Raw genomic sequence first — 14,810 nt, forward strand, 5'->3', positions numbered from 1 at the left:
GTAGTTCCCACTGCAGGAGCTCTGGTCTGACCACTGGCTCATGAACCAAGATCTCTCAAGCAGCATGGGGTGGCAGGAAAAAAAGAAAAGAAAAAGAAAAAAAAAAGGGACAGAACAATAACAAAGAGTAAAAACTAAAATAAGAAAACTAACAGATATGTTAGAAATAATAAAAATATAGATGAAACAACAACTGGCAGGTAAAACAACCACAATTGTAAAGAAGAGGGCCTTTTTCAGAGAACTAGAACAAAAAAATTTCACAATTTGTATGGAAACACAAAAGACCCTGAAGAGCCAAAGCAATATTGAGAAAAAAAATGGAGCTGGAGGAGTCAGGCTTCTGACTTCAGACTGTACTACAAAAGCTACAGTAATCAAGACAGTATGGTACTGGAACAAAAACAGAAATACAGATCAATGGAACAGGATAGAAAGCTTAGAGAGAAACCCACACACATATGGTCCCCTTATCTTTGATAAAGGAGGAAAGAATATAAAATGGAGAAAAGATGGCCTCTTCAATAAGTGGTGCTGGGAAAACTGGACAGTCACATGTTAAAGAATAAAACTGCAACACTCCCTAACACAGTATACAAAAATAAACTCAAAATAGTTTAAAGACTTAAGTGTAAGGCCAGACATTATAAAACTCTTAGAGGAAAACATAGGAAGAACATTCTATGACATAAATCACAGCAAGATCTTTTTTGATCCACCTCCTAGAGTAATGGAAATAAAAACAAAAATAAACAAGTGGGACCTAATGAAAGTTAAAAGCATTTGCACAGCAAAGGAAACCATAAATAAGATGAAAAGACAACCCTCAAAATGGGAGAAAATATTTGCAAATGAATCAATGAACAAAGGATTTATCTCCAAAATGTATAAACAGCTCATGCAGCTCAATATTAAAAAAACAAACAACCCAATCTAAAAATGGGCAGAAGACCTAAATAGACATTTCTCCAAAAAGGACATACAGATGGCCAAGAAGCATGTGAAAAGCTGCTCAACATCACTAATCATTAGAGAAATGCAAATCAAAACTACAACGAAGTATCACCTCACACCAGTTAGAATGGGCATCATCAGAAAATGTACAAACAACAAATGTTGGAGAGGGTGTGGAGAAAAGGGAACCCTCTTGCACTGTTGGTGGGAATGTAAATTGATACAGCCACTATGGAGAACAGTACAGAGGTTTCTTAGAAAAGTAAAAATAGAATTACCATATGACCCAGCAATCCCACTACTGGGCATATACCCAGAGAAAACCATAATTCAAAAAGACACATGCACACCAATGTTCATTGCAGCACTAATTACAATAGCCAGGTCATGGAAGCAACCTAAATGCCCATTGACAGATGAATGGATACAGAAGATGTGGTACATATATACAATGGAATATTACTCAGCCATAAAAAGGAACGAAATTGGGTCATTTGTAGAGACGTGGATGGATCTAGAGACTGTCATACAGAGTGAAGTAAGTCAGAAAGAGAAAAATAAATATCGTATATTAACGCATATATATGGAACCTAGAAAAATGGTCAGATGAACTGGTTTGCAGGGCAGAAATTGAGACATAGATGTAGAGAACAAACGTATGGACACCAAGGGGGGAAAGCAGTAGGGGTTGGGGTGGTGGTGTGATGAATTGGGAGATTGGGATTGTAATGTGTACACTGATGTGTATAAAATGGATGACTAATAAGAACCTGCTGTATAAAAAAATAAATAAAATAAAATTCAGAAAAAAAAGCTGGATAAAGCCTTGGCTTGAGGGGAGGGGCTTAGGCAGGGGCTGGGTTTAGGCGGTGGGAGGGAACTATGCTTAGGTCCCACAGGGCCAGAAAAGCCCTGGGTGGGGAGTGGGTGTTGGGCTTAGGCTCAGTGCAGCAGGAGTGTCCCAGGAGTGCCTCTGCGCTTGGAGGTCAGAGGACCGGGTCCAGGACTGCAGCAGGCTCACTGGGCCTGAGTGGGTGGGGGAAATTCCCTCCATGCCTCCCCTGATCCTCTGATCCCGGAGGGACCCCCCGTCCCCCACATCCACCTCTCCTCTACTGACGCTGCCTCCCTCCTACACCCTTAGGACCAACATGGCGTGGAGCGGGGCCTTGGAGGACAGGAGCCCCGCAGGCTTCCTGAGGCCAAGTGGGTGGGGGAAACATCCGCTGTGCCTCCCCTGATTCTCCGGTCCTAGAGGGTCCCCTCCCCCTCTGTCTGCCTCTTCTCGTCCTCCCCTATCCTCCCTCCCTCCCACGCCCCTAGGACCCATGAGGTTGGAGGGAGTCCCAGAGAATGGAGGACCAGGCCCAGGAGCCCAGCAGGCTTCCCGGAGCCTGAGTGGGTGGGGGAAACACTAGGTGTGCTCCCCTGATCTTCCAAGCACCCGAGGGTCCCTCCAGATGTGGGAACATTTCCCCACTCTCAGCCACCCCTCAGGGACACCGGTCCTATCTGGTCTCCACTTCTCCTCCCCCCTCACTCCCCCCACGTCCTACCTAGTCACTCAGGGGTTCCTCCTGTCTCCTCCATTTGGTATTAATTTGATGCCCATTTTGTGACTGATGCTAACCCCTCCCTGGAGGGGAAAGTATGGTCTGGTCTAGGAAAACCTCTAATACTTAGGCAATGCACGTGCTCTATAGTCAGTCTTTATAGAACAATCATTGCAGGTATTGTGCTAGCTGCTTTAAGTAGCTACATAGCATTTAAGCCTCATAGTTCATGGAAGTAGTTATTAGCATCCCCGATTTACAGATCAGAGAAGTAAAGCAACTTGCCTAAGATCACACAGCAAGCAGGTAAGTGGTACGGTGACAATTTGAAGCCAGGCCTAGTTGACACACTACATCACTGCCTGCCCTTGCAGGCTAAAGAAGATTCTGACCTAGAGAGGAAGCAGCAAGCCATACAAAGAAAGACTGCCACCTGCCCACCCTAAATCTTTGCAGACAGATCTGGTTTTCTGGAAAAATATGATTGCTCAGAAACAGGGTCATATGTCATCATGGTTAAGGCCATCATCTAACTAATTTTGGTGCAAAAAGTGGAAAAAATCAAATTAAGTGTATTGTTTCAAATATGAACTATCTGGCTGTTTGATTTTTTTTTTTCGTCATCAATAAACCTAGCCACTTGCTTAAGTTTTTGACATATTTGTGGATGTTCCCGTTTGCACAGACCCTACATGCCTGTGCTTTCCCTTCTTTCTGGAGCTGTAACAGAAAGGAAAAATGAAAGTTATTTTTAATTTGGCCACTGAATGAACAGCCAAGTCTTCCCTTCCAGCAGCTAAGCCTATATGTTTTCTCAACAGGGTATTAATTACCTGGCTCTGGGAATGACCAGACAGGCTGTTCTGGAGGCTCTGGCTGCCCTGCTGGCCATAATGCAATTGCTTGTGGACACAGCAGGACTCAGAGGCTTCAGCAGGGAGTGCCCTCCTCCTCAATAAACTCAGACACAGTACTGGATAACTTGTTACACACATTTATTGATTTCTTGACAGTAACCAAACACAGTGAGTGACCATTATAAACAAGAAAAGAAAGGCATTCATTTGTACTTTGTGAGATCCAGCTGCACCTGGAGAGAAAATACACCCCTTTCCCAAGAATTTACAAGACAAAGTGCATTCCTTCAAGGGAGCATTACGGGGGTGGGGTGGGGTGGGTGGTGGCAGTTTTGAAGTGCAAGAAATCTGTCACCTACTATCTCAGGCTGAACCTCACCTCATATGAATGATCGAGCCATGGAGTGGAGTTAAAGTTATACTTGCTTAGCAAATGCATTCCCATTGCCACAAACTCAGTAAAAACTGGCTGCAAATGAGCAAAACATGTAGATGAAGGAACAAATGAAACCAAAGAATGCAGTTGCATGGAGCCAGGGCTTAGCCTGTAAGGAAGGAGAATAGACTATAGCCAGAAAAATGAAATTAACTTGTTAAACACATTTATTGAGCTGTTAACAATAACCAAACACAATGTATGACCTTTGGAAAATAAGAAACAGCAAATGGATCAATATGATCTTGGCAAATCCTACTACACATATATGACAAAGAGGGGTAATAATTCCATTTTTTAATAGTCTGTGGTGATATATATATATACAATGTGCATCTATTCAATATCTGTCCTTTTTTCTTTTTAAATTGTTGAGTAAACAGAAGAATCGCAATCTAGAAATGTGTCCTTGGCCAACTTTGTCTTGGCTCACCTGTCACCAGCACCCATAAAGGATCCTAGGACACTATTTGAGATTACTTGATGCAAAGAACAAAAGTCCACTTGATGCTGTCAGAGCTGTGTTTTCTCCTCTCTCTCTTTTGGAAGAATTTTGTAATATACAAGGCTGAAAATTCTCATTCGGTAGATTTATTTGTTTCGGAAAACAGTATCAAAATTGTAATCAGGTTAATTGGTTATTTTCTTCTAAGACCTCTTATGAATGAGCCTTTTGTTTCTAAAATTTAACTTCCCATCTTGGGGGCTGTATGAGTGTGTATGTGAGTAGATATATTTGCATGTGTGTGTATGTGTGTGTGAGTGCTTGTGTGTGTATTTGTGAGTGTGTGTAAGAGATATATTCCTCTGCCAAGGTTTTGCAGACAATTTTCATGAAGAAAGGGCCGATCCAAAGAGTGAATGAGGCTTGAGGGAGGAAAGAAAGAGAAGAAAGAAGGGGACAGTTTAGGTTACGTCAATTCACAGTTGTAGCATTTCACTGAGGTGGGATTCTTCTTGGCTTACTTTCCTATTTGAGGAGCCATTCATTTACTGGAAAGAGAGAGAGAGAAAAAAAAAAAACACACAAACAACACAAAACAAGGCATAATTGGATTAATTTACACACAGTTTGGGGGGCTTACTCCAAAGGGGAAGGGACAGTTCTCTAAATGTCTGCTTACTTGTATGTATCCCAACTACCCTCTCCACTTTCTTATGAACCTCTAGGCCTGAGCTATCCAATAGGGTTGTCACTAGCTACATGTGGCTAATATAAATCTAAATTAATAAATAAAATTGAAAACGTAGTTGCGTTGTCACACTAGCCACACTTCAGACATTCAATAGCCACATGTGGCTAGTAGCTACCCTATTAGACAATGCAGACATAGAACATTTCCATCCTTTCAGAAAGCCATAGTGGATGGTGCTGCTTTAGACCAGGGGTGGGCAAATGACAGCCTGCAGGCTAAATCCAGCTGTGAACTGCTTTTGTAAATAAAGTTTTATTGGAACACAGCTACAACCATTTATTTACATATTGTCTATGGCTGCTTTCACCCTAAAACATCAGAGTGTGGCAGAGACCCTATGACTCACAAAGCCTGTATTTACTATCTGGCCATTTGCAGAAAAAGTTGGCACTCTGGGTGTGTCCCTATTCCATCTACTTCATGATTGTCGTGAGGAGCATATGAGAGCCTGGATAGGGAAGCCCTTTTGAAACAATAATGTGCTGCCTAAATATGGGGACTATGGATGTTACCAGGCAACTTTAGAAGCAGCTACCACCTCTACCCTCCACTTTATCTCTCCAACTTCCTCCACATTTTTGTCTTTAATTTTCTCTCTCAGACACACCCAGAGCCCTGGGGTTAAATGATTTGGCTGGGTTTGTATGGCTTGTTAGTGTCAGAACCATGGCAGCAACTTGGGTGTCCTAACTCCTGGTTGGGGGCATCTCCACGACACTGTCCTTCCTCCACCTTCCTTTCCATGTTGAGAGTTTATGACAATGATCAATAGGTACTTAGTGTGTAGAAGGGAAGAGAGAGGGCTGGGTGTGGACCAGAGGGTTATGGGAGGCGAGAGGCATCTTGAATGTCCCCTCTAGTAGGAATTATAGTCACTTCTAGGGACATAGCACTAGAAAAAGATGCATTCATACACACACCTCATTGGGTCCCAATGGCCTGGCATCCAGAATTATTTGCTCACCTTCTAGGGGAAAAGGGGATCTATTGTGTATATAACTAAAAGCGCTAATGCTTCTAGCTGTCCTGTTTTAACACGTAACTTTGGGAACATCAGCCTCTCTGGGCTCTTCTGTAAAAAGGCAATGAAAATGCTGTCTTGCCTGAGCCAGACAAGATTTAAAGATTTGATCTCTGTCTCTGTTTAGGAAATACAGAATTTTTCAATAGAAAAGCACCATGTAAATGTCACTTATAATCATGACTCCTCCAATGGGAGATAGTGCCTGGCCTTTCAGAGTAGGTGTGAGCGGGAAGACTGGGCTTGGCCTGTCTCCACTGCCCACTGAGCCACTGAACCCACCTCTATACTGAAGCTTCTGGGCCCGGTTGTTTGGACAGTCCTTCCCCTGTAAACTGAAGTTGATGTTGGTGCGAATGCAACGGTTGTTGAGTGGCTGGACGGGCCTGAAGTTGTCACTCATGCTCAGAAAGATCTGAGATGGTTGATTCTGGCTGAGCAGGCGTAAGGAATGCATCTGAGGAGAGAGAAACAACTGTGAGATCCACCCATACCAGGAAAGAAGTAAGACCATGTAGACTGTGGCCAACCCGGGCAGTGCCAGCTGTGTGGGAAAGGACACCTGAGACCTCCACAGACCCTGATTCATGGGTTCAGTGGGTACAACCCACTGATGCCTCCATGCTTGGAGGGAGCCTGGCTTCAAGCTCCCTGGCTCCTGTGTGCCTCTGAACAAGTCAGTGATTCTCTTCTGTCTTATGACACACTGTCTGTCAAAGGAGGAAACCCAGCTGGGTGTTCTCCAGGGTCTCTTCTTTCTATCACACCTTGGGGTCCAGTAATTCAGGGAATTGTTCTCCCACATAGATATTATTCAAACTACAGTGATTGGTCCAGGAGTCAGAGCTAAATTAAGCTGGATTAATTCAGTTCCTTTTCTGTGAATATCAGGATCTGGAGCTGGACTAAAATGTTTGCAGCCATGTTCCACCCAGGACTGTGAAGCTAAAGAATACTCTCTAGCAGTAGAGGAGAACGAAGCTACGGTGCAGGAGGGAGCAGGAGAGAACAGAGAGAAAGGGCTTCTGGGCTTCTGATTCCAGTGACTTCCTGACATCAATTTCTGATCTTAAATTCCATAAGTTGACCCAGTATCTCATGGATAAATCCTTTTTCTAAGCTGAAGTTAGATGGAGGGGGTTGCTAGTCACTAAGAGTCCCAGTAAATACAGATAGCATCAGATACTTCAAATTGTTCAAATTGCTGTTGGGTTGTAAATACATATCCTGTAAAGGAGATTGGATTTGCTTCCTTTGCTTATCTTTCCTCTGAGTTTTTATAGACTCTTGCAATCATAGAATAGACTCATGTAATTTATCCCCTTCATTACAAAGAAGAGAATTCACTTCAAAGAAGTGGGGCAACAGGCTTAGGAGCTAATAAGGAGCCATTAGTAAAGTTGGCCTCAGAGGCCAGATCTCCTAGTTCCCATTCAGTTCTGAGAAATACTAGCCAGCCCAACTAGGAATAATGTGAGATGCTCTAAAAAATCCCACATTCAAATATGTTTATGAAATGTTACATATCATATTGCCTCTTCTTGGAGACTGACATGTATATCATTCTAAAGACCCTGAGAAACCTTCCAGCAATGAAATCGATTTAGCTCTTTTTATTTCTTTTTTCTCTTTTATTTCTACTTTTTTAAAAAAAAATTTTAACATCTTTATTGGAGTATAATTGCTTTACAATGTTATGTTAGTTTCTACTGTATAGTGAATCAGCTATACATATACATATATCCCCATATCTCCTCCCTCTTGCGTCTCCCTCCTACCCTCCCTATCCCACTCCTCTAGGTGGTCTCAAAGCACAAAGCTGATCTCCCTGTGCTATATGACTGCTTCCCACTAGCTATCTATTTTACATTTGGTAGTGTCTATATGTCAATGCTTCGTCCCAGCTTAACCTTCCCCCTCCCCGTGTCCTCAAGTCCATTCTCTATATCTGAGTCTTTATTCCTGTCCTGCCCCTAGGTTCATCAGAACCATTTTTTTAACATTTAGATTCCATATATATGTGTTAGCATATAGTATTTTTTTTTCTCTTTCTGACTTACTTCACTCTGTATGACAGTCTCTAGGTCCAACCACCTCATTACAAATAACTCAATTTCATTTCTTTTTATGGCTGAGTAATATTCCATTGTATATATGTGCCACATCTTCTTTATCCATTCATCTGTTGATGGACACTTAGGTTGCTTCCATATCCTGGCTATTGTAAATAGTGCTGCAGTGAATATTGTGATACATGACTCTTTTTGAATTATGGCTTTCTCAGGGTATATGCACAGTAGTGGGATTACTGGGTCATATGGTAGTTCTATTTTTAGTTTTTTAAGGAAGCTCCATAGTGTTCTCCATAGTGACTGTATCAATTTACATCCCCACTAACCATGCAAGAGGGTTCCCTGATAAAGCTTTTTCAAACATATTTGACCAAACCACTCATTTTGCTCTGCCTTTTGAACACTAGAGTTGTAGAGCACACTTTGGGAACTAACCCTGCTGTCTTTTCTCACTCAAACAGGTAGGGTGCATCTATAATTAGTTCGTGCTAAGCCTTTCCAGATGCTGATTCTTTTTATTTATTTATTTTTAAATGTTTATTTATTTATTTTTGACTGTGTTGGGTCTTCGTTTCTGTGCGAGGGCTTTCTCTAGTTGCGGCAAGTGGGGACCACTCTTCATCGCGGTGCAAAGGCCTCTCACTATCATGCCCTCTCTTTTATGGAGCACAGGCTCCAGACGCGCAGGCTCAGTAGTTGTGGCTCACGGGCCTCGTTGCTCCGCGGCATGTGGGATCTTCCCAGACCAGGGCTCGAACCTATGTCCCCTGCATTGGCAGGCAGATTTTCAACCACTGATTTTTAACCACTGCACCACCAGGGAAGCCCCAGATGCTGATTCTTTAAACATAAATTTGATGAGCTGAATTGTGTACCCCCAGATTAAAAAGTTAAAGTCCTAACCCTCAGTACCTCAGAATGTGACCTAATTAGGAAATAGGGAAACTGCAGATATAATTAGGTAAGATGAGCTTATTGGGTTGGACCCTAATCTAATATGACTGATTGGGGTAGGTCGTAACCCCATTTGACTGATGTCCTTATTGTGGGGTGGGGGTGGGGGTTGGACAAAGAGACACAGACATTAAGAGAATGCCATATAAAGATGAAGGCAGACTGAGGTGATGCTCCTACAAGCCAAGGAACACCAAAGTTTTGCCAGAAAACCACCAGAAACCAGGGAAGAGGCATGGAACATATTCCTCACTTCCTCAGAAGGAAACACCTCTGCAGACACCTTGATCTTGGACTTAGAACCTCCAGAAATGTGAGGCAATATGTTTCTGTTGTTTAAGTCACAAAATTTGTGGTACTTTGTTAAAGCAGTCCTAGCAAACTAATACAATAAGCACTCCACAAACCCAGCCAGTCTTCACATCATCTTCCCCATTAGCTAAAAGACCACAGAGAAGCTCACCTGCATCCTGGTTATATAGACAGGTTTGTTCATTATTATCCAGCTTGCCGTCTCATAGCAGGGTGGGATAGTCATTGACCCATCATAAGTAATGAAACTAGAGGTCTCTGGATATAGTTCCTCTATATTAAGTCCCTGTAGTAAATATGCATCATCTAGAGAAATAAAAAAGACTTAAGAATTAGATTTCTTGAGAAAGTGCTGGTGTTGCTGATAATTTTTTCTTTTCAGATTCCAGAAGACTATAACTCTCAGGATGGGCTACAGTAACAAACAGTTCCCCAAATCACAATCACTTTAAACAAAAAAAATTCTATTTCTTGCTCGGCTACAAGTCCATTCTAGGTTGGCTGAGAGCTTCCTGCATGCCATTGTTGTCCATACTCTGGGACCCAGACTATCAGAGCAGCTGCTGTCTAGATCCCTGTGATTCACAATGATAGGAGGAAAAGTAAGCATGGTGGAACATATGTTGGCTCTTAAAACACTGGCACATGTTGGCACATGTCACTTCTGCTCACATTTTGTTAGCCAAAGAAATCATATGGCCAAGGCTGATGTTAGAGATTTAAGGAAGCACATTCCTCCCATAGGATGAGACAATGAATATTGGTGAACAGTAATGTGGTCTACCACAAGGAGAATAGGAAGAGTCAAGTCCTTGGTTATGGTCCCTGATACCTGGGTCCATAACATTATAGTCATAAAGAAATACACAGTTAAAGGCTTTTAGGACCCGTTAAAACATTGCCTGGTCACCATCCTTATTTATTAGCATTGCTTAATTAAGAGAACATTAAGAAAATATTTTTAGAAAAGTAAGTCAGACCAAATCCTACCATGAGATTTAACTGTTAAATTCAACAACTGATTTCATTTTTGTGGCTCTCCTCTCCATAAGGCCCATATAGATAACCCTTCTTATACCTATTCAAGGTATTCACACTCATATATCTTTTATTATTAAATATACTTTTTCAATTATAAAAGTAACATAAATACATATAAGACTATATGGAAAAAAGAAAGAGGAAAATAATAACTCTGATCACATAAAACAACTGCCATTAACATGTTGGTATATTTCATTCTGATTTTTAAATTCAATGCATTGGTTGTATTTTTATAAAATTATAATGTACTGGAGTTTTCAAATGTCAATAAATTTCAATGAACTTCTCTCCTCCTCTTCTCATGATCCTTCCTCCCTTCTTTCTGCAGACTCTTTCTCTCTTCTCTTGGCTTCTAAAACACCATACTTGGGACTCCTATTTTTCTGGCCATTCCTTCCAGGATTCTGTTGCTGGATTCTTATTTTCTACCTGCTTTACTCAGTGTTGGCATTTCCTGAGGATCAGTCCAAGGCTCTTTCTTCCCTCAGTCTATATTCTCATCATAGCCCATCTACATTCATGGCTTCCATTGCTCTCTGTACCCCAGTGATCTCTAATCTATGTCTTCAGGAGTCTTGCACCCACTGGTTTGCCATGAGTGTCCACAACTGTGGTCGGCCCAGGGAGCCTGAAGAACACATGGCAGGGACCCAAAGCCTGGCTGGCAGAGGGATAAGACCTGCTCCTCCAGTCCTCCTAGGTTCACATACATTTTCTCATCCATGTGTTCAACTCCCAGTGGGAAAGAACTGACTCTTTGGTGGTTGATATAATCTCTCAAATTCAGTATTGTGTATGTATAATGGTAAAAAAGGGCTTTCACATACAGCTGGAACCTCATACTGTCCTAATAAGATTGGTCAGGCATATAATAACATCTTCATTGACAAGAAACTGAAGATCAGAGAGGCAGAGTGGCCTGCCCAAGGTCAGAGTGCTAGATGGTAACTGCAGAGTGGAAAGTGGAATCCAGCTCACCTGACTTCCAGGCCAAAGTCATTCATTCATTCAAAAAATGTTCACTAGGTACCTCTTAGTGCTGGATACTGGGTTAGTCTCTGGGGTAGAGCAGTGAACAAGAATAGATGCCTGCCCTCATTCTAGCTGAAGAGACAGATAACAAATTGCAAAAAAATATATAATATGTTGACCTTAATATCAGGATGGTGATGATAAATGCATCTTGGCCCAGGCTGTACCTACTTATCCTGAGCGTTAATGCTGCTAATCCATTTTCCTGGGCAAAAATCCCTTACCTTCCCCATCTCTTCCCCCAGAAATTTCTCACTCAAGTTTCTCTGATAAGAAAGAACCATCTTTGCCAAGGAAATTTGGATTTCAGAGCTCCTTTGCTTGCCAACTGAGTTAAGGACAAGTCAACTGATCCAGTGGTTTGGAACAATGCAAATAAAACCAGTTAGCCTGCTTCATCCTAAACTGCCTCTCCTGGCCTCTGCCTACCCTTATAGGGTAACTGAACTTCTCCAGGGCTCTGTCGACAAAATGCCCATGAGAGAGATTGGTCAAGCTGGATTAGAACACCAACACTAGGAGAACGGGCTTTCTTTCTCTTTCCATTTAAATGTTTCTACCTTTCTATCAAAACATCAGGGAATCAAGACAAACCCAAGAGAGACATAGTGATTGGAATATAGCTGGGCTGGATCTGTACTCTGACTTGTGCAGTCAGATGGTTCCATGACAGAACTGTGGTGCCCAGAGTATACACTGATGTGATGGTCCTTGGAAGTTAGATCAGGTGTCAACACAACAAGCTTATGTTGAGTAGCCACCGTTTGGCTCTAACTATTTCTTAAGCCCCTAGTATGTGTCAGGCACTAAGCTAGGTATAGGCAAGCAGGATGTAATGTAAGTGAATACAGCAAGAAACCACAGAGATAGTGATATATATCTGCACTGGGTACATTGAGAGGCTGTCAGTTATGCCTGGGGGTGGGTGGGACTGCAGAGGATTAATTGAGGAGCTGACCTGAACTGTATCTTGAACAACAGGAGGTAATCAGTGTGTGGCTGGTAAGGGTGGCTGTCAAGGGCACTGTAGATGGTCACAGTAAAGAAAGCTAAAGACACAGAGCAGCACATACTCAGGACAGCTAGTGCATGGGTAAGATGCAGGGGAAGGGGTGTTGTGAGGAATAAGGCTGGGGGGGTGGTCAGTACAGGCCACACCCAGAAGGTCCTTCTCTGTGCTGTTGGGAATTAGGGCTTCATCCTGTAGGCAATGTGGAGCCACGGAAATGTTTTAAGCTGAGGAGTAGTGTGATCAAATTTGCACTTAATGATCTTTCCTCTGATGGTGGCTTGGCCTGAAGATTAACATATTGAATGAGAAAAGGAAGCATTTGGCACATGTTTATTAAAGGTCAATGTGATTTGTTTAACCAAGCTTGCACTTGGAGCATATTGGGTACTCTAGCATGCTGCTATTATTGTATTTTTTAAAAACATCTTTATTGGAGTATAATTGCTTTACAATGGTGTGTTAACTTCTGCTTTATGACAAAGTGAATCAGTTATACATATACATATGTCCCCATATCTCTTCCCTCTTGCATCTCCCTCCCTCCAACTTCCCTATCCCACCCCTCTAGGTGGTCACAAAGCACCAAGCTGATCTCCCTGTGCTATGTGGCTGCTTCCCATTTGCTATCTATGTTACGTCTGGTAGTGTATATATGTCCATGCCACTCTCTCACTTTGTCCCAGCTTACCCTTCCCCCTCCCAATATCTTCAAGTCCATTCTCTAGTAGGTCTGTGTCTGCTATTATTGTATTTTATTTTATTAGGTGTGGTGGGGAGGAGAGATGGAAGGAGACCATAGAATGAGGGGCATTCCAGGCATGACTAGAGTAAAGAAAAACAACATTTATGTTTTTCTGAAACTATAATTAGCCTCTGTGTTTCATCTGTATTTGAGGACAGGGTGTGTGTGAGTGTGTGTGTGTGTGTGTGTGTGTGTGTTGGGGTCAGGGGGAAGGTCAGGAGCAACAGGTTACATTCATGGATTTAACCCACATAGCAGGGCAAAAACCTGCTTCCAAAACACTCTTGTGCTGATATCCCAGGCTCTGCTGCTGTGGTCCTGCCAGGAGATTCCTCTTCACCCATGTCACCTGTGAGATGTGCAATGGTTGCCACAGAACATGGCAGCTTCTACCCTCCCACAGTCCTCATTCACCACTTTGTTCTTCCCATGAATCTGCTAATATGCATACTTCATCTTTGCCCTTTTAATTTCCTCACACTACAGAACTTGGAAAAACCCCTGTGTGAAGAATGTGAACTTTGGTCTCAGACTGGAGTTTCAGTGCTGGCTTTGCTGTTCACCATTTGCATGACCTTGGGCATGCAGGTAACCATCTGAGCCTCAGTTTCTCAGTATGCAGATGGTTGGAGTGGAGAGTGGACTGAATGGTTGTGTCTCCCTCAAATTCATAGATTGAAATCCTAATCCCCAATGTGATGATATTATGAGGCAGAGCCTTTGAGAGGTGATTAGCTCATGAGGGTGTAGCCCTCATGAATGGGATTAGTGTCCTTTTAAAAACAACCCCAGAGGGCTCTCTCACTCTCTTTCTGCTATGTGAAAATCCAACAAGAATTCTGCAACACAGAAGAGGGATTTCACCAGAACCCAGTCATGCTGGCACTGTCATCTCATATTTTCATCCTTACATAACTATAAGAAATAAATTCTGTTGTTTATAAGCCACCCAGTCTATGCTGCTTTATTATAGCAGGCTGACCTGCCTAAGACAGAGTACTTGCCTCACAGAGTTTTTGAGGAACAAATGAGATCACACTTTTCAAGTACTTGGCACAGGGCCTGCCTGGCCCATGGCAAGTACTCACCAATACTAATGTCCTTGCCCAGCTTTCCTGGGATAACAATTGCTTGGCCTCCCCGAGCCTTCCTGGCTCTCCCACACTGGGTTAGTGCCTTCCTTTTACACCATATTTACTGAATTAGCTTGCCAATAATTAACTAACCTATTTGAATGTCCCAGTAAACTGTGAGATCATTTGGGAGAAGGGCTTCCGTCTTTTATCTCTGATTCCTTAAGCCCTACCATGGGGTCCACTACATGGTGGGTGCTCATTAAACATTGGTTGCATGCATGAATGAAATGGTCTCTGCCCAGCAGCTTCACCTGCTGGTGGCTCTGGACAGAAAATAAAAGAGGAAGAGGCAACATCATCTGTCAGATTATGGGAGAAAATCTCTGAGGCTTCAGTCTATACCATTAGCTTAAATACATGCTGCTCACCACTACTCCCAAATATGTCATACCCCAGATCTCAGAATGAGACGGAGACTGTTGCCTGTCTCCATGTGGTGTTACTGTTTCTGCACCAAACACACCTTTGCGTTTACATTGCTGAAACTG

The 14,810-nt window shown here is 42.5% G+C and overlaps 1 protein-coding gene across 1 annotated transcript in view; it reads right to left on the reverse strand.

Annotated features, from left to right (window-relative positions):
* Positions 1-4,771: 4,771 nt before the first annotated feature.
* The window catches only part of CA10 (carbonic anhydrase 10), a gene marked incomplete at its 3' end in the record, with an annotated part of 619,202 nt that continues 609,163 nt past the window's right edge, over positions 4,772-14,810 (reverse strand). The window contains exons 8-10 of the mRNA XM_079905707.1: positions 9,508-9,662; positions 6,301-6,475; positions 4,772-4,794 (exon numbers count right to left, since the gene is read on the reverse strand). Of these exons, the coding sequence (XP_079761833.1) occupies positions 4,772-4,794; positions 6,301-6,475; positions 9,508-9,662 (353 nt within the window). The remainder of the gene's footprint in view (positions 4,795-6,300; positions 6,476-9,507; positions 9,663-14,810) is intronic.

Source organism: Stenella coeruleoalba (genome assembly GCF_951394435.1).
Source record: "Stenella coeruleoalba genome assembly, chromosome: 19".
In the NCBI taxonomy this organism is placed as follows: domain Eukaryota; kingdom Metazoa; phylum Chordata; class Mammalia; order Artiodactyla; family Delphinidae; genus Stenella; species Stenella coeruleoalba.